The sequence below is a fragment of the Calonectris borealis genome, chromosome 3 (assembly GCF_964195595.1).
Source record: "Calonectris borealis chromosome 3, bCalBor7.hap1.2, whole genome shotgun sequence".
NCBI classification, from domain to species: domain Eukaryota; kingdom Metazoa; phylum Chordata; class Aves; order Procellariiformes; family Procellariidae; genus Calonectris; species Calonectris borealis.
The window spans coordinates 34,753,193-34,774,336 of record NC_134314.1 but is presented as its reverse complement, the minus strand read 5'-3'; the positions used below and the strand labels follow the sequence as shown (position 1 = coordinate 34,774,336).

At 39.9% G+C, this 21,144-nt stretch overlaps 1 protein-coding gene across 2 annotated transcripts in view; it reads right to left on the bottom strand.

The window, feature by feature from the left end:
* Nucleotides 1–800: 800 nt before the first annotated feature.
* RIMS1 (regulating synaptic membrane exocytosis 1) overlaps nt 801–21,144 on the bottom strand; it is a 348,914-nt gene continuing 328,570 nt past the window's right edge. Inside the window, exons 22-26 of one of the 2 annotated variants that reach the window (XM_075145318.1) lie at nt 12,489–12,630; nt 7,510–7,622; nt 4,596–4,697; nt 3,370–3,509; nt 801–3,008 (exon numbers count right to left, since the gene is read on the bottom strand). In XM_075145318.1, coding sequence (XP_075001419.1) covers nt 2,790–3,008; nt 3,370–3,509; nt 4,596–4,697; nt 7,510–7,622; nt 12,489–12,630 — 716 coding nt within the window. In that variant the 3' untranslated portion in view covers nt 801–2,789. The remainder of the gene's footprint in view (nt 3,009–3,369; nt 3,510–4,595; nt 4,698–7,509; nt 7,623–12,488; nt 12,631–21,144) is intronic. The other variant, XM_075145319.1, reaches the window with a different exon arrangement.

Here is a 21,144-nt window from a genome sequence, read left to right as displayed (position 1 = left end):
TTTTTGCAACAGTATGACAAATTCTATATTTAAACAGATCACTCCCACCACACAGAAGCAGAAATATAACATGCCTTTTGTTCAGAGATTTACCATGTTTAATTATTCATTTTTTCAATAGCTTAACCATGTATTCAGATAAATAAAGTAATAAACAAAAGTGTTCAAAGTGAGGCAATATTGTCTTTATGTTATCTTTAAAATGTGATCAGGTATCTGTGGGACATGGAAAACTAAAAATCAAACAAAGTACATAATCTTTGCTTCTCTAATAAAATTTAGCGCCAAATTCTGCTCTCAGGTAAATTTCTATAAATTTCTTATGTCCATAAGGGCATTACAATACAAGGGCATATTTCTGGGTTTAAAAAGTGCAAAAGATCGGGAGTTGTTCTCACATCTTAAAGGCTCAGCACACACCAGATGGAGAGCTGGCGCCTGGCTCTAACACATAGCACCCCGCTGACCTGGTGCAAGCAGCAGCACCACTCAACTCCAATAAGCTGATTTGATTTCACCAGATTGTAATTTGTAATTTGTTTTTTGACTTCAGTTTGCCTGCTTCAACGAATGAGAGCACAATTTGGCTCCTTTCTCGGTGAAAAGGAAGCCAACCAAACACGAATTTCACCAGGCCTCAGCTTTTGGCCCCAGATTTCAACATACACTATTACAGCGATCAAAAGAACCATAGAAATTACTTATCATTTTACTGTTCCTTAACACATTTCACACAGTCCTGCAGCGAGCAGAATCACAGATGAACCTCAGAACATACAGAGAGCACAACTACTACACTGGACATGAAAAGGAAATTTTATTAAACATGTTTACATAACATGAGTTGGAAGTTCATTTAAAAGCACAGGGGAGTGTTAAGACAAGTGGTCAAAATAGAAAGATACTATCGAATTATAACTAGTTGGTTTTTGGCCACTAAGACAGAACAGGATCTCGTAGTAGTGCACCAATGCTTGAGTTCTTCCTGCTCAGCAGGTCGAGCAGTAACCAATCTGCGCCCTATGGAAAGATGGGCAGAATAATTCCCACGTGTTGAGTAATAATAAATAGTTCACTTGGTGCAGGCAGTATGTCTATGAATTAAAACCTAGTGTGTACACAGTTTCTACATGTGTTACAGCCCCACAGTAGGAATCTACACCAAAATAGTTATTAGAAGGAATTTGGTCCGTACTACATCACGTTTTCCATAGGGTAAAAAATAAAGTCCATCTATAGACATTTAGCACCAGACTCACAGACCTAGCCTGGCTAAAACCTGCAAAATGTCTATAAGAAAAATGGATGGCTTAGATTTCTTGGTTACTTCAGTATAGTAATTACGAGCAAACTGTACAAGTACATGCAACATACAAGCTGGCCTATGTGGAACTAACATACATTATTAAATAACCTTTTTCATCTCTTTTTACAAAACGTGCATGCAGCTTTGAACAGTTCCAAGTCATGCTGCTCTATTTGTGTGATCACAAAATTGAATGGCCTGTAAAAGGAGGGGAAACATATCAATGCACCTGCAAGAATCTGCAGTTGTTCGCACATTTACAGAATATCACAAGGGATTTCAAGGCCGAGAAGAACTCAAATGAATAAAAAGCAAATTGAAATTTGACTTTTTTTTTCTCCAAAAAGTAAGATATCTTGCGTTAAAAAATCAAGCCTTGTGCTTGCATCAATCTCAAAGAAATGTAAACTAAAATTTGATAAAAACATTAGTAAGTGCAGAATATTTCAACTGGAATTTCCAGTGAAACACTGAACAACTCATACCATGCTCTATCCAGGGCAGACAGGTGTGTCTGAAGCGACACACATCAGAGAAGCCTGGGTACAGCTGAAAGTGTCATATGCTCAATCCATTCCTGGTCAACATTTTGGGAAGTCAAATATACATTTATACACAGAAACGTAAATATTTCCTCTCCATTTCTAGGAGGAAAACTGCATTACCAGTAACATATTCAATGTCAAAATTAAGACTAAAGCTGCTTTATACCAGTCCCCAGCAATAGTTGCAGAATTCTTCAAAATTCTTCCATGCAAAATGTTATAAACATAAAAGTTGTTATATATAATGCAAACATATCTGCTTTTTACAAAGGAAAAGTGGCACTGTGATGATTATTTATTTTTAAGAATATAACTTAGATTGGTCATTTGTTCTGGGTTCCCACATGAGAGACTTGGAAGTACCAGAACAGAGAAACGATTTGAACTCGCTGGAATCGTAACTGGCTGTTGAACGCTTTAACGATGCTTACAGAGATATGCTTCAGCCCTTTTTTGTTTGGTTTAGAGTAAGAAAGGAAGGGTCTCTGTTAGCGTTGTGAGGACTTTTACAAAACTAGCAGAATCACATGGCAAAAAAAATAGTGGAAGTGACAAGTACAGAAAAACTGCTGAAACACCAGGAAGGTAACACTGCTTGAGGGCTCTGTCAAAATGTGAAAAATACAACATTGTTAACAGAGTGAGAGCTTCCAGTTTGGCTCATCTTTGACTTAGTTTGAATCTAAAGGTCCCTCTCTCTATTTTTTTTTTTTTGGATCACTATAAACATCGGTGATAGCCGCTAATAGATTGGCTGTATGTGATATACCTTTGTTCTGTCAATTTAAGCCACCTCTCAACAAACAGACATATTTTTGGGTAACTACTACAAGCAAAAACAGAAGTGATTGTCTCTCTCCAACAGTGTGTTTTGATCATGTGAATATCTGGTTCCAATTGTTTTCCTGGGTGACGTTTTTATTAGACAGCACCTGCTATTATGATCTAATGCAGGGAGGCCCAGTTGAACTTTCCAGAGATGACTGGGAAGCCCTGCGTGTCAGGGGAGTCAAGGTTGGATCCACTAGTGATGAAGGTGGAAATAATTTATACCAGCCTATTACCACACTGGACAGATCCAGTTCCTCCAGAAGGATCTGGGCAACTCCCATGAAGCATTTGTGGTCCATTCGGCCGTAGTCTCCCCAAACTATTACCTGGGAGAAGATAAAGTACAGGTTCAGCATTGTCCCCAAACCCATGCTTGTATGTTCAGTCCTGCTGTATTTCGTTGAAAGTATGGTGTAAGGAAAATGTTATTCTTAAGGGTGAATGATTGCTCCCTCTTGTGGGAAAACCTAATGGCAGGACAGGAGCGAGTCAACAAAAGAGAAATGTTTAATACAGCCAGACATTTCGCAGGTCTGAAACCACAAGCCACAAGGACGTGTTTGCCGGTATTTATAAAATTAAATGCTTTGTGAGTTGGAGTGGGTTTACGCATATCGCTTAAACTTAAGTAAACATGCAAGTGCTTCTCCAAATGATAGCCTAAAATGGGATTAAGAAGCAACTGACCTGAAGGACTTTACCCTGTGGACTTTCATCAAAAACCAGCGTCTGTTGGTACAAAGGATCAAGGGTCTTCCGTGCAATTCTTGTCTTCTTCTTAGCTATACATGCTCCATTTTCCAATAAATACACTTTGACATATGGAGCTGCAAACAGAACATCATGAATTTTATGTTTGGACTTAAAAACTTCTACATTGCATACCTGAGCTGGAGGACAAATGCCTTAAAAGGAAGCTGAGTGGAAAGAAAATGACACACGCTATCTTCGCTGTATAATCTGAATAAAATTATATTTATAAAATAAATGACACAGCCCATAAGAAATCAAATTGATTTTTATAAACCTTGAATTTAATGATCTAAGATGTTACTAATGACAATTCCGTTTCATTCTGTCATTTTAAAAACACTTCCCTTTGCCAGGAATTAACTGTCACTGATAGCTACTCTGGAGTCTCTATGCATGTTTAGGGGTCAGAGATATTTCAAAACAAAAGACTTTGATGTTTCATTGAAAGGAATATTTAAAACTAAGTCACTCAGATAACACAGACATTAATTGCTCTTTCGTTTTCAGCTCCTAAGGAGGTTGTAAAGTACCATTTTGGCAAAATGTTATCTGAAACAACTGTTCCAGTTGTTATGGTAAGCAGTGGCTGTGGTGGAGATTACACATCTCTTCTATTAAAGATTTCTAAAAATAACCAAGACTTCAAAAATGTCCTTATAAAATGACACAATATTAAACCTCATTCATTATACAAATTATTGGCACTAGCATAACCTGCTGTCTTGAAGCACTGTTGCGTACAGAAGACCATGGCACGTGGGTCCGTTAAGCTGTTTGTTCAAAGCACTTTCATCTGTTCTCCATCTCTTGTTTTGATGTGGAATCAACACAAAGGACTTAATCTACATTGACAAACCCCCTCTGAGATATACGACTTGCCTAAGATACGCAGAAATACTTCTGCAAATGTTCCTTCCAGAACGGATGTCGAGTTGCTGAAAATCATTCTTTGAAAGGTGGCATGCAATTGGCAGATGCAAAGTGGTAAGAAGTGGACATTGGTAGCAAGGATATATCCACGCACACATTCCTTGTTGAAAAGCAAACCAAACAAATGCAAATGTAGTGACAGCTAACGAGGAGCTCAAAGAGTCTCCAATCCCCAGTTCATCAGCGTATTTCATATTCTTGTTTTCGGTTCTTTTTTTTTTTTTCCTTACCTGGGGTAGATTTGGAGCCAGGTTTCTGTGTGAGGCCACGGGCTCTAATGACTTCTACTTCTAACTGGCCCTTTTTATCCACCATTCCAATCTGGATGTCACCTGAGAGGAAGAAGAAAGAAGCCCACATTTTAGAGAAGCAGTACAGCCTGGGAGATAGGGTATAAGAGTGAGAAACAGAACAACTAGTTTGCTGCTAGTCTGCTGCATTAGTATGCTTGTCACCTCTCCTCCTGATCCCTTTAATTTCTCCATCCTTAAACCAGGGCTAGAAGATAAATACCTAGGGAGCACGGTGACCTCTCTTGGTGTATGGTTAATACCAGAGCTCAGTATTTCTGATCCATGGAGGCAGGCAAATTTACAGCAACACTATGGTATAACCACCATACCTTTAATTTTGCACTGGTGAATTATCTAGAGACTTCCCACCAAGGACTGTTGCCCCAGTGTGCCAGTCATTGACACGAGCTGCTCTGACAGTAGTCCCACACTCAGAGAGCCTAAAACCCAAACTCATGTTCAGAAATCCCCTCGGCTGGAAGCTTCTGCCTCCAAGCTGAGATGCAAGAGCTGCAGTGCGAGGGCTCCTTGTCTGATGTAGCAGGAAGAAGAACTGCTGGTAGAGGCTAACGTTGAAACCTTCTTCTGTAACCTTCTTCTGTAACCTTCTTCTTCTGTAAGAAGGGTTTAGTCCTTCTTCTGCGGACTGGATCCGCAGCGTAAGGCAGAGACACCAACCAGACGAGGCACACAGTCATAGCACAGCTTCAGAGAATGATGCCCTGCTCCCCAGGAGCTCAAAAGAGGTCTTTTTTCTGCAAAAGTCTCCAACAAGTACAGGGGTGACAATTTTCCTGTTTTTATCAATATTCCACACCCATTTTTGGTGTGAATACAATGACGCAACATGTTAAAATAAGAAGCTGCTTTCATTACTGAACAGAAAAACTGTTTTCTCTGCTTGAGTTCTGACAAATGACATTTCCTGCAGAAAAAGGAAACTGCTTAGTCTGAAACCAAGCACTGTTCTGATCTAGATCAATAAAATGCACGGGAAGTCAACTATGGGCTGATGCTCAATGTGTTAAATCTCTGTGGTTTCATATATCATGGAATCAGCTGGGTAGAAATCTAGCAGGCCACTTAGAACAAAAAATGCACAGTATGACATGGGCATACGTGACGCCTGTGCAAATAAATGAACTATACATATATCCATGAAACACATGAGTATGTATATATTTGACATGCAAACTAATTGTCTAAAAAAAACCACATTCACAAATAGATAGTCCTAAACTATAGAATTTGCGGTCCGGATTTAGAAAGACGGCACTCTGAAATTAACTGGGCATAAGATTTTCACATGCTTGTCTAACAGCATATTAAAGCAGTGTTTATACCCTGGTATTTGAGGTATGACAGAGCAGCAGAGAAGACTTTTTTATCAGTCAAAATTTGCTTGAATAAACAGAGCTCTCTGTTGCACTAAAAATAGTTCACAGGAAAATTTCAACAAGCCTTTTTAAGAGCACATCTCCGTATCGCGTATCCAAAATAAAACATGCGACAGGGAACCAGAAGGGGGAGCGGTAACACAAACATTTTCAAATCGTCACTGAAAGTGAAAGGATACCACATAGAAGGTCTTCTGAAAATTGTTAAAAAGCATGTTTGAATGTTTTTTTGGGGGCCAAAACTTGAGCCTTTAGTAAATAAAGCAGTTCTAAGAAGTGAAAATAAATGTATTACTCGAGTAATCTGCAGAAAAATATTTAGTCAGAAAACAAGATTAAAATAAAGAGACGGAAGAAATCTAGACCCTTATATTCATACCGATAGAGCCACTTAGATTTTTATCGGGCAAATAATCTCACAAATATCTTCTCTTTCAAAATAATAATAAAAAATATGAATTTAACAAGTTTGGTGCCTATTAATGCATTAGTAGCAGTCATTTGGACTTACACAACAATCCTTGCCTTAGTGGGTTCTCAAGAAAGTTTCTGTCTCCTGCTGATGAGTTGGGAGGGGAACACTCTCTTCTGCTATTTTTCTTTCTGTTTCTCTCTCCTTTTTCAGAAGTGGCTCAGTAGCCCTTCCTGAAGCTGATTCTCCCAAGACAGCTGTACTGAAGCATTGGCCATTTATAATTTCCAGCAGGAGAAGTATGGTTAAAGTAGTGGATCAAGGACTCCCCACTTAGCATCTTAAAGCATGTGTAAGAATTGCTTATATATAAGCAACAACAACAAAAAATCAAACCTTTCCGAAGATACTTACGCAGTACTGCACTGTTGCACACCTTACACACTGATACTCTATTCATAACCAAGATACAGCTAATCCTACTATAGGGAAGTACAGACTGGTCTGGAACACGGAGAACACAGATAGCCCCAGGCAGCTGCTATAGAAAAAGATTTTGCCTCTTTCATGACAAACACTGGTTTTATCAGCAACTGATTATTGAGCACTGCAAATGTGGGCAGAAGTTTCACATTCTGTGTTTAGATGAACTAAGCTTGGACAAGTGCAGAGTTTGGCCAGAAACAGTCTGTCACATCCAATATAATCTGTGGCAAGTAAATATAAACTCTGAGCAGCTGAGATTTTGCAGTGAGCTACAATTGGAGAAGCCACAATAACTTTGAGTGGGAAGTGAAGTGCAACCCCTGTCTTCAAATTGCAAATGAGATTAGCAGACACCTCACATATGGAGCAAATACTGTTTCTCACCCCGTTCTGGATGCTAGCATGCTAGGAATTCCAGTGACTGCGTATAGGACCTTCATGTTTACCGTGAAGGAAGCCACTATTTAAAAGTCTTTTTGGTGCTGTAGTGTGGCAGAGTGTGCATTAGTTAATTGGCTTATTATTTATTTAACAGAGGAGAACATAATATTCTTACCCATGGCAGGGGTTGCTAGCGTTTGTCGGCCTACTAACTGTGCAGGTCCAAGTCCATCGAGGAAATCACTAAACTGACTGTCAGCGCCCAGCCGTACTCCAGGAAATATTAAGCTGAAGCAAAATAAAAGCTGGTTAAGCATAAGAACAGGATTAATTGATTTCTATTGTCCTACAGTATTTACGTCAAAAGTACTACTGATACAAGGCAAGCAGCTCAGGATGTGCAACCACAAATTGTTCTGCAGCATCAGGAACGAGCTGTCTCCCATGGACCCCAAGGAAGTATAGTGAAATTCTGCACATGGACCCAAAGTTGTCCATAAAACAGTTCTTGCTAAGGAGTTCTCCAGGAATTCAGTGAAGAGCCTGACAGGTGAATAAACTATGAGTGACCTTGTATGAGAAAACATAAAAAGCCTCATGAAATTTAATAGCCTATCATTCTTCATTCTCGAATGCTTGATTTACCTTGTAATACTGTTTTATATCTATACATACATCCAAACTCCATCCGCATCAGTTAGACTGCAGCTGTTCAATGAAGCAGTAAACTGGCAGGTAGTACTAGTGTTGATTAGAGCTAAACCTAATGCCACTCCCTAGCCAAAATACTCTGGTAGCCACATCTGGATCTATAGTTGGTACCCACCCCTCTTTCAGGACACAAACTGAACTGTAATACGGCACAGAAAATATGGAAACATTCAAGGTCAGGTTGGACAGGGTTCTGAGCAACCTAATCTAGCTGAAGATGTCCCTGCTTATTGCAGGGGGGTTGGACTAGATGACCTTTAAAGGCTCCTTCCAACGCAAACTATTCTATGTTTCTATGATACGTGCTTTTCCAAGCACTTTCAAGCTGCTTTCTTGTATTCCAGAATCTCCACTTTCTTTTTAATAGATATACAGTCTCCAAACAACAACAAAAGAAACAAACAAAAAAAAAAAAAGAGAGAGAAAGAATGATCCATGGTGGAGAGACTCAGCTTTGACTTCCTCATCACAATTAAGAGGAACAGAAAAACAGACTTTGAACCAAGTCTAGCTAGCATCTTACCCAGCAGACCATCCACCACTCTCTATCTGCTTCTCCCTCAAAGGAAATACCCTATTAGGCTGGAGAAAATAATAACAAAACTTCCTAATAAAAACACCTAGTGTGAAAAGCTTTGATTTCCACAGATCAGGCTTATGTGCTCCAGTCATTCAATTCGCACTGAAAACTCTTTGCAAACCCCAGTTAGTTGGATAAAAAAAGCCCATTCCTCTCTTCAAAACTAACTGCTCTTACTATGCCTGCATAAACGTATAGACTGCCTGTAACTAAAGCTGGCCAGAAAATATCAGCACATTAGAAAACTCTGATTTACCAAAAGGTAAGCTTTTCACAGAAGTTTAGTTTTAAGAAATCTTTTTTCAGGGTTTCTTTAGATGGAGGTGGAAAAGAACCTCAAGGTCTCCAGTTCAACCATCAGCCCACCAGTTACAGCATTCACCTAACCTCGAGATGCAGCTTCAAGCCCACCCTTCCTGACAAGACACACAATCTGCTTCTCTCCCCAGTGGCACTGCCCGTTCACTGTTGCCCCTGCTATGAGAAGTTTCTTGCTCATTTCTTTGGCCTTTTTCCCCAAAATGTGTTACATTTTGCTATGGAATGACTAACAAGATTGAAAATGTTCACTTGAGAGCGTTCTCACTTTTCCGACACCTCTAGCCGTACACATAATAATGAAAGTTGTGAAGTACACATTCACCTTAATGTGTATTAATTCTAATTCATTAAACTCCAGTTACGGGTCAAGCAGAAGAACATAACGTGGTGCCTGGGGCACCCACCGTAGGAATCTGCATTCTCAGCTGAGCTACACATCTGACTGGTGAAATGCAGGGTGAGGCATGATACTGTCAATAAACTATGTGATCCTGGAAGTAAAGTCAGTATCATAATGTACACACACCCAAGGAAGGAAAAGTAGCCTTAACATAAACTTAACATAAGCATTTCCTAATTGTCATCATTACCCATCTACAGTAATGTCAAGAGTGAACTGCAGACAAAATACTACGCAAGCAACCAAAGTCAAGCTCTCGCTGATTTTGATGGGAATCTCACAAGAGACAGGAAAAACCTAGCAAACAGCTTTGCTATTCTGAATACAAGGTGCTATCAAAAACTGATTCATGCTCACACTAGAAATACCTTCTGAGGTTAAAGGTGACATTTCTAATGTTCAAAAAAGGTCCAGAAGAAGGAGGGAGAGAGGGAGAAGATTTTAGGATCAGCTGGCACAGTGCATGTACCCCTGATGATGTGATGCGGCCTCCCCTCCACCTCACAGTTGTGTCCAACTCATGTTCTACAAATAAGCCAGTGATGCACATGGGGGAAGTGATTAAACAGTAGAAAATTGTTTTATTGGTCATCTTTCTTACAAGAATCTCTGCATTTAACATTCTTCATTCACTGTGATCTAAACCCAGAGCTGCTGTAAACTAACATTATTCTAGCAAACTCAAGCAAGTTTGCAGAGCACCTGAGGATTTGATCTATAGCTAAATCGCAGAATCATAGAAACACAGAAGACTTCAGAGAAGTTTTCTAAGCCACAAAGTAGAGCACCACACTGAACAGAGCCCTCTGGTATCCCTTTTGCCTATGGCATTGTGTCCTATTTAAGGAATGTTTCTCTTCCTTCATTGCAGCAAGATATATTTAACTGTTTCACCTGAGTTTTGTTATCTGCTTCCTTTGGCCCATTCTCCTGGGCTTCCCTTCAGGGTCACTGTTAGATATCAGGGGTGTTCTCACTTCACTGGCCTCACTGTTTCTCTTGCCAGGGATTGGAATAGGGATGTGGAGATCAGGGGCAGTGTTTAAGGCTAAGGTCAAGAGCGAAGTGGGTTTGGAGTCAGGAAATGAAGTTGAGGTATACTGAGGATCAGAAATCAACCAGAAGAGCTGGTAACTCTATCAAACCAGAAGTCTGTGACAGAAACGTAGTGAAAAGTTAGGGAGCTGGTGCCAAAAGTATGGATCAGAAAAGCAGGACAAATGTGGTCAGATATGAAGAAATTTATTGTATGAGAGTGCTGAGAGAGGTAATGAGACTTGTCAGAGGCAGAACTGGTGCTGGAGCAGCAAGAGATGGGGAACAGGCACAGGAGCTAAGGAGGCAGAAACAAGACGTAAGATGCAGATAGTGTGACTACCAGCTTAAAATAGCTCACTTTACCTTAAAGATGGACCTAGTTCTAAAGGATAATTTTCAAACTAAGTCCCATTATGCACACGCAGCCTGCAATATGGCCCAATAAGAAGCATGCACTCCGTTTACCTCCCAGGCTTGCTCTCTTCACTGCTTTACTCAGAGGCTGATTCTCAAGTTAACAATTTAAAGTTCTACCTTGCAGTTTCTGTCCTCCAGATGCCTGCCGTGACCTCCAGATCCAGACCTTGGCTGCCCCAGCCTTGCCAAATCTGTTTACACACTCTGAGGGTGGAGCAGAGGATTAGGCTGTTCCCCTGAAAAGGTCCTCACTGTCAGTGCTGGGCTCCCACCTCTCCCATACTGCTAACCAGGGAAACAGGCTCCCCCAGCTCCTCCTTAGCAGGGTCCAGTTTATTGGGCCCTTTGTCACCATGGTGAGTGACTGGTGCCTTACAGACTGACACTCCAGCCTACACAGAGGAAGGAGGATGGCAGGATGGCGTGTTGAAAGGGTAAAGGTAATGCTCTATCATAGAATCATACTGGGAAAAATACTGGGATATTTTACTCTTGTCCCTCATTCTTCATCTGATGCTTATCTACTTCGTTTTTGAGTTATTCATGATGGAGCCTGTTTTTCTCACATGGCTCTTGCAATTCTTAGCATTATCATAGAATCATAGAATGGTTTGGGTTGGAAGGGAGCTTAAAGATCATCTAGTCCAAGCCCCCTGCCATGGGCAGGGACATCTTTCACTGGATTAGGTTGCTCAAAGCCCCATCCAACCTGACACTGAACAGTTCCAATGATGGGGCATCCACAACTACTCTGGGCAACCTGTTCTAGTGTCTCACCACCCTCATTGTAAAAAAAAGAGGTGGTGATATCATCTGATGATGGAGAAACTGTACCTTTACACAGCTCCTTGCCACCACCATGGCTGCCCCTGGCTCTTCGTGCCTTATACAATGTGCAGTAGCAATTGTGGTAACATGGTAAGCACATAAAAAGATGAAGCCAAAGAAGTCCCAGTCTCTCATTTTTTCCAGGTCTATAGGGTGGATTTGCCCACCCCCGGTTTCCCCTTTTGTGGGGAGGCATCTTCTAAGAATTCCCTAGTGACCACTGTGCCTTGGCACACATGGTGGAGTCCCACTGAGAGCTGTGAGAAGGCTGGAGTATTCATGCACACTTTTGTGTCAGATCTACCTTTGTTCTCCTTTCCTACATACTGGGTCATTCAGCAGTGAATGAAAACAGCTGCCCCATTCCCCACAGTTGTCTGCCTGATTTCAGCTGATGGGGCAGCTGGACTGGGTTTACAATTCTCAATAAGAGACTTGGACCAACTCCAAACTAAACTTTCTTTGTATATAGTATTACTGAACAGAGTTTCATATCAGAGGGATTTACATACACGATCTGAAGTTTAACTCTGAGTTAATCCAAACATAACTCAAAGAAAAAGCACCTCTATGTTTTGTTTTGAATAACGTAGTCTGAATTTAGTTGTCTTCTGATGAACAAAATGCCTCACTGGATGACAGGGAAAATGTGAATCCCTCAGAAGTCCTCTCTCAGTTTCAATTTTCAAGAAATTTGTGTTATGTGCCTAAAATAGTTCAGTTTTGCAAACGTTTCAAGAGGAAGAATCTGTACACAGAGCTATCCTCTTCAGCCAGAGCTGGGACCTCTGTCCACATCCCAAGTTTTCTTACAAAGACAGGAGACTTCTACATTACTGACGTTTTTAATGCCACTTACTTGCCCTCGGAGCTATAACTATTTATGCTGCCATCAGTGGATTCCCGACTTGGCTGTCGAACCATACGACTTCTCATCTCTGCTGCCATTCCTGTCTCTGTGCTTCTCTGTATCGTGCTCTTTAGCTTCTTGTTGCCAGCCTCTGAAAGCAGAGAAAAAGAAGCAATAGTTAGAAAAACAACTTAGAGCAAAGCCTTTCCTTGCAGTTTTCCCCCAAGTGATCTGACTTGAGCATTACTATTTAATAATACAAAAAGACGATTCTGATCGAAGAAGGAATCTATCTTCTTCAGTTGCAAACTGGTGAAGATTTCTCTTTAAAAGGGCTGCAGCCTAAGGCAAACTTTTAGAAATCAGGTGTTTTATTAATAACCTTTATACAGTCAGAATGTAGACAGGATGACTGTGACAGTGTCTGCTAACCATACACTCGGTCAGGTGTCTCTAGCCACCTTGTTAGTTAGGTTGGGTGACTACAAAAGAAGTTTTCCTCTCACAGGAAAAAGGACGGAAAAAACTCCTTCATGCATTCAAAAGAAAAATGTTAAGTACTAAAATACTTAGTATCAAAAATACAATAATGTGTTTTGACCCAGCAAAATCTTACTTTTCATCACAGAAATTCTTCAGAGTAAACAATGAGCTTTACATAACTTCTCATCTTAGCACTTCCTACGTAGAATTAACTCTTTGGAGAATCCATGTGGAAGATGATGGACTTCACAGAGTCTAGGCTTGCAACTGAACACTAGAGAGTAATGTAAATCTTGTGAAATTGTTTAAAGACTTGATTCATTTGGAAAAGTTTCCATCACACATTCTTTAAAATGCAATTTGAATTCCACCTGGAAGGTTTCGTGTTACCCTTGAGCAAGGAGAGCTTCCAGTCCTTTACAGGGGTGGTTATGGGCTCAAGGCGCAACGGCCGACCTACAATGAATTCTGCTGTCGACTGGCAGAAATTATGCTTCTAAATGATGATACTTGTTCTCAAAGACCTTTAACTGAAATACTTCCACCAAAGTCTCTATGTGATGTAATAGCGTGTGTTGACTTCAAACTCAATGCGCTGTTCGTTTTCATTTAGTTCAGCCTATCATTCAATGGGTAAGTTACTTTCTCTCAGGAAGTAATAGATTTGATAAAGTTTCACATAAGTGCATGCAAAAACATTCTCCTGCATTTTCCCCTTCATTTCAGTACTCCTTCATTTGCTCCCTGCAAAGTCTCTGCTTCCTTTTCACAGTCTGCTCAGGGGAGCGTCTGAAAAAATAAATGTTTCTTCCACCTTCACCTACTGTGGAGACTGAATTGCTCGGAAAAATTTTTCACCTTCCTGTTTCACATAGACACACTTGATGTTTGAAGCTGACAGATCTTGAGCTCTCTTCACATAAAAGCCATGGATTTGGTATCCCCCACACGGCCTGCCTGTTGTTCAGGGTGATTAAACGTGCTGGTGAGAATAGCTGGCCCTTGCTTTTCGGTCTGCAGAGCTGGGGGCGGGCAGGGAGAAATCACACAGGAGAGAGCAGCTCCCCTTCTCCCGGGGTTATCACAGTAACCTCTTTGGAGCTAGCAGACAGACAGAAAACATGGCCAAAGCGAAAAAGAAATAATTCATATATTGGGCTAAGACCGCCAAAGCAAAAGGGGTTGTGGTTTTCCTTTTAAGCCTTCTGGACCAGGGGTTGTTTATTGATGGCCACCCAGAAGCAGAGAAACAAATGCCTCTGAGTGGAAGAAATCAGCTACTTCCACAGATCCTTTACTCTCTTCTGAGACCAACAGCTCTGAGGTTTTGCTGTGGGCCACTGCAACTCATCCAAATTCCCGGTCCTTGGTCAGCTGAAAATGCATTATTCAGTGCTGCTAAATGTGAAGTAGACTAGGCTAGACAAGGTACACCAGGCAGACCAGGCTCCACTCTTAGACAGTACAGGTGGCTGTGGAAAGTATTTGCTGGAACTTCAGTGGCTCTGTATGTAGAAAATACAATGCTACATTTTGGACCTGAGCTTTATCTTTAAAAATAGATGGTGTGTCCAGCATATCAATGCTGAAAAGTAAACTGAGCATCAAAAATGAATCAAGAAGCAGCCCAGGAAGTATAACCCACGCGCAGAGCCCTGTGCCAAAGCAGGATTCTCACATTTTCAGTACCTATGCATTTGCCACCCATGTTGTTTTGTGCCTCTCTCTCTTGCTGGGACCTGCCTCAAAGTGCCTCTGTTTCCATCTCCTCCTACAAAGTGGGTGATATTATGGGGTTTATCCCCTGCCTTCTTTTCTGGAGCTGGCCAGATCAGGCAGCATGACTGGAACGATACAATATGGTAGAGACTGAAATGTGGGCAGCTGAATAGGGTTGCCTGTAAGTAGTCACGGCTCAGAAAATGGGACTGATGAGACACTAAAGGTAGCTACAAGATCATCATGACCTTGGCACAAATTGGGAAAGAGATATTGCTCTGGACCACCTGGACAACACGGTGGGTGCTGCAACAGGGATTACAGCCGGGCTGTTGGGAAAGCATAATGAAGAACATATTCAGAGAAATAATCACTGTAAAAAATATCCATTGACTAAATTACACAAATGAATATTTTAGCTTTGAGCCACAGCAGAGATTGAAAATAGCAAGTGGGTTTTTTTGAAAGAGTAATTTTATATTATCACGGATAACATCCATATTGCTGCTTGAACATACTACTTTGCTCCATAGATTTTAAATGCACAGACCATGAAGAAGGAATCTTCGTGAATAGCCATAAGCAAGTCCACAACCTTGTCTCACTGTGCTGCAAATACCAGATTGTCTTTTTCTGAATACTTTTCAAGTCACTGCTCTCTGTATTATTGTGCTGGATTCCACTTCTTTTTTTTCTCGTCAACATTTTTTTTCAGGTTGAAGATTAAAAAAAATTCTTTTGCCTTCTCTTGTAACTGCTACTAATATCCACAATGTTTCCTGGGAAAACTAGAGTCCTCCTGCATATTTCATTTTATAACCTTAGTCTTAATATTCTGCAGTACAATCAGAAATATAACATAAAAGTAACCCAAGGCAGAAAGGTAAAATACATCAAGAGTTTTAGGGCATAAAGGGAATTGCTTTTGCCCACGACTAAGAACCAAAACACACTTTGCACAGGTTTTAGAAGTTTTAACCTTGGTCAGTTATGCATATCATATTTTTTTCATCCACTTATAGCACAAAACGTAATGAGAACATTTTATCTTGTTGGTGTACTCCTGTAAACTTCTCAGCAAAACCCTGTTCTGCAAGGGAGGGAGGCGGTTAGCATACAGCTGAGTTGGGAACTGCTGTTATTTCTAGAGGTGCCCCGGTAATGTGAAGTCACTCTGGGGTACAACTTCCAGTCCTGCCTTGAGTGCACAATGAAATACAGGATCCAAATAACTACCAGTGTTTCTCCCGCTCTTGATAATGTTTTTTTCAAAATTTCATTTTCATCTTGTATGACTTTTAATCTAGCAGTTCTGCATATATCTTTGGAACCCTGTCTTTATACAAAGAGTACAAGTTCATAAAATATTTAAGTTCAATATCTATGCTATCATTTATCGAGAAGATTTTCTACTCTTGTCTGGGTATCTATTGGAGAATGCTTGGTCCTGCTCCTGATTGTTATTAGTTTGATATATACAATTAAATTTTATAACATGTTACAGTTATTTGCCTGCACTGTGTAAATTACACTATATTCATCGTGCAGACGGAATATAAACTGGCTCTATACTGAATACCATTTAGGGGCAAAATTTACTCCAAAATGGTCTGTACGCTTCTGTCTGCTGTGTCAATTGTGTAAGGCTTTTGTGCAGAAATGCAGATTGATGTGCATAAATTGCATTTAAACACATAGTTTAACAGGTACAAGCTAGAGAAAAAAACTATTACAGAGCAATTGTGATGAACTTTTTTGCAGATTTAATAACTGATGCAAAAGGATCATAAAGCAGCCATCTGCAGCTACAAAAGATACACAGCTTGTAAGCATTTAGCAATTCATCAACAGCCTTGTTGTAGCACCCCTGCTACAACACACTGATGAGTGTGTGCAATGTGCTAGGTCAGTCTACCTGTTATAAATATAGCCTATAGTGATTCCTTTTTAGTCTGACAAGAAACTGGTCACTGATTTTGGTTTTCTCAGACAATAGTAAATTAATGGGGGTCCTGATCTAGGTAATGATGAAGAGCAAAAAGCAAGCTTGTTAGTGTATATACTATCTTACATTTGCACAAAATATCAGTGCAATTATGTGTCCTCAATTTCTGTACTTCCTAATCACCTTCAAGTATAGCAGCCAGGAACAAAACGTTATTGACAAGAGAATTATATTTGTGAGAAAGGGTCAGTGATAGTATCTATAGAATTAAGATGGCCTACTACAGATACCTTAAGGCTAGCTTTACGTTTCTAAAGGCATCCAATTCAGAGAGGACAATGCCAGGAACAAGGCCCAGAATGACGTGTATCCATGACTGCCCTTAGCAAAGTCATGACTGCACATGGCATCACCATCAGCCTGGCTTTTCCTCTGGGCTCCATGTGCTGCCTGGAGGCAATTACTACATTTTGCTCTTGGTTCAGTATAGTAAGTCTGAAATAATGGTAAGAGCTGTGCCATGGCCTGCTGGAGTAAAGCTTTCATCCTGTGATGCCAAGGTGTGTATTACGTGCCACGGGACAAGGCTAGGGGACATACAAGAATATGCAAGGACAGAAGCTTGACGACTTAGTCAATAGGACAGCGTTAGAGACCTCTGTAGGGCAGAAGACAATCCTGACATGGTCTTCTATGAACTGCCTATAGCGAGAGGTGCCTTGAGAGAGTATTGCCCAGAATCACACCTGAGGGCAACTAGTTGATTAGCACCAAAAAAAAGAATCAAATTTACACACTTGCAGCACCTGGGTATGTGGCATGGAAAATTCGTGACTGGTTCAAAAGAATGCTCCAGAGAACACAGCATACACCACTGCTAAATCCACTAATGAAAGGGATTAATAAGAACGGTACAAATACTCAATGTCATCGCATGACTCAAGGGCAAATTATTCACGATATCAAGCATGCTCATGCATCCAAAGAAAGCCTAAAAGGACTACAGCTCCAAGCCAGCTCTGACTGAAACCTGGCAGGACTGTGACCATATTGTCGGTTTGCACACTGACTGTGCGAGACACCAACAAGATTATGCCAGCTGGAATAGTATGGGTCATCCTCGATTCAAAGGACTATAAAAAGAAAAGCCAAAGGGCACATTTCCTTCTGGTCCTTTCTGATGTGTTACTGATATTACAACCTCGAATTTGGCTGCTTGGAGACCTGCTGAGTTACAAGTGCTGCAGCATCCCACTCTCTCTGCATGTAGCACTTTTAAACAACAACAAAATATATTTACACATGAATTGACAAAGTGCCCCTTGGATTATAGTCCTCAAACAGAGAAAGGAAAGAAGAAATAATTCAAACAGCATTTGTTCTTTCACGTGTGTACATCTCTCAGATGAACTCAGCAGTAGATTGATCTCAAGGATTGAAAGCGCACGGTGACTATGGACAGAAGATAAATAGTAAAAAATATGACATCTAAATACAATTTTTCCCTAAACTTTATATCCTGCAACACTCCACTATATTTTCCATTTTGTGTATTCTGCTATACTCTCCTGAATATATAATGCTGTTTATAAAAAGACATCTGAAATATTGCAGTAATGGTCATTTAAATGTTTCCTCCAACCATCACACAATATATTCATAGAAAGGAGAATGCTGTTTATATTCTGTAGTGTTAGATCCCCAGGTTTAAAATCTGAATATGAAACATCATGTACTTTTTCCCATTTCTATTTATTAAAATAATCCACAAACAACATTTATACTATTATAAATAACAAAACCTTCTAGAAAGAATACTCACCTTTTGAGGTGGGATAATTTACCAAGATGTATTTTTTTTTTCAGGAGTTTGGAAAAAACGGTATCTCATAACTATACTTATAAATTCACACATTCAGCTGGTAAACCAATTTCATTCCCAATTGTGCTGGTTTTGGCTGGGAGAGAGTTAATTTTCTTCATAGTAGCTAGTACGGGGCTATGCTTTGGATTTGTGCTGAAAACAGGGTTGATAATATAGAGGTGTTTTTGTTACTGCTGAGCAGTGCTTACACAGAGGCAAGGCCTTTGCTGCTTCTCACCCCACCCCACCAGCGAGTAGGCTGGGGGTGCACAAGAAGTTGGGAGGGGACACAGCTGGGACAGCTGACCCCATCTGACCAAAGGGATATTCCATACCATATGGCATCATGCTCAGCATATAAAGCTGGAGGAAGAAGAAGGAAGGGGGGGACATTCGGAGTGATGGTGTTTGTCTTCCCAAGTAACCATTAGGTGTGATGGAGCCCTGCTTTCCTGGAGATGGCTGAACACCTGCCTGCCGATGGGAAGTAGTGAATGAATTCCTTGTTTTGCTTTGCTTGCGCGTGTAGCTTTTGCTTTCCCTATTAAACTGTCTTTATCTCAGTCCACGAGTTTTCTCACTTTTACTCTTCCGATTCTCTCCCCCATCCTACTGAGGGGGGAGTAAGCAAGCGGCTGGGTGGGGCTTAGTTGCCGGCTGGGCTTAAATCATGACATCAATAAATATTTTCAGATAATACAAAACAGATAGTGCAATTAGTCCATTAACACACATGGTATTTTTTATCTTACATATTTAGAGACAAAGGAACAAAAAGCACCAATCCTAACAAAAGGAGACTTCACTGAAATGCTGTTAACGGTTACATTAATGCTTTGATGACATTTTAGTCAGTGTACTGCAGAATTTCAGCTTTTGACTCTGTTATTCATTGAAAAGCAAACTTGCAAACTCTGACTTTTAACAGTTTGCACTTAGATTTCAAAGGAAAGTAACTTTACTTATCCAACAGCTCCTACTGACTTCTGCGAAGCTGAAGAAGTACTTTGAGAACAAATGACAAAAACTGCTTAAGGTCCATGCTTAAAACAAAAGTAAGCAAGAACTTGAAAATCAGGCCATTATTTACTACCTGACAATGGCCTCAAAACTTTAAGCAACTGCTTTTACAAACGTTGCTTCCTTAAGAAAAGATGGTCTTAGGCATATTTACTGAAAAAAAGTTTAAACAAGCATGTGGTTTTGTACGATTATCCTGATGGATATGATTTTCCCATGTCAGGGAAGAAAACCTGTGTCTAACCAGAACACATGTATCTTAAGGAAAAGCAAGGGTATCTGGTCAGAAGAAGTTCAGTTATGGCTTCTTAAATTACTCTTAAATTACCAAAGATTTTTAAATTAATAGTTTTGTCCACATACTTGCAATGAAGTGAAATGAGCCACTGTCTGTCAGCCAAAATGAGGCAATCAGCGATGATATATGGTAACGAGTTTTTACTGCTGGGATTGCACTAAACACTCTTTATAAACATATGAAATAACAGCATCTTAATTACTCTGTTCACATATATGCAAAGAGCTATATAAAAGCAGAATATTTAAATGAAACTGATAATAGGTATACACGCCTAGTTTTTCAACTCTTAAAGCCTATTTCAGTGAAATTCAATTAGTAACACACCAAAGTCATGTTTCCAACAAATTATTTACTATATAAACAGTTTATAAAATTTCAAGCACTCATTTTCTCATATACTCTTGGCTTTGTTAGACTGGAGGAGAAACTGAGACGGAATGAAATAAGAAGCTCAGAAGAGCTGTTTGCACTTCAACAGTAACATTTTTACAGCAAAACACAGCATTATATTACAACGTTGTTTATAAGAGACAACCCTTATAAGAGCCAACCCTTATAAAAGAACTGACATATGGTATAGAGAGAACATTTGTCCACTGAAAGGGTGCTGGGACACAGCTGCCAGTTAATACAGGAGGGGAAACCAAAATTGTAATGCAGAAGAAAGTAGAAGAGATTCTTCAGAGAAACTAAACCAACATTTTGTTTCTTTAAGAATTTAAACACATTTAAGTAACTGCATGAACTCTTCTTTGGTTATAGGCAGCCATTACAATTTTAGTAAATTTGAGACTGTTTTTTAAACAAGAGACTTCACTTATTACAAATACTTCAGTATTTATTATTAAAACATAAAAGGACAGTATGATTATTAAAAGACAATGTTTTACAAGATGATATCACGAATAAGACAATTTATAAGACATCACTAAAAAACCCCTTACTATGCATCTTCAAAAAATTTCCTGAGAACTATGTGATGTACATAATGGCAACCCAAAGTCTAATTATTTTAATAATTTCCATAAAAACTGTAAATTGAAACACTGTCAAAACCACTGGTGCCAAAGCATCTTCTAGGAAAAAGATATTACATGCCTTTTTGTACAGTTGAAAAGTTTCTGAATAATAACTCTGCCCTAATTTAACAGCACAGCATACTAATCAGGAGACATTACAGCTTCAGAAAGAGTCCTCTCATTTTTCTCACAACAATTAGCATCCTGTTAATTGATCTGAATATTCCGTACCTTTCTGTAGTTTGATTTGTTTGGACTGCAACTTTCAAGCCCTTCAAGTTTTATTTTACCACTACCAGCACCTCCAGGTGAGT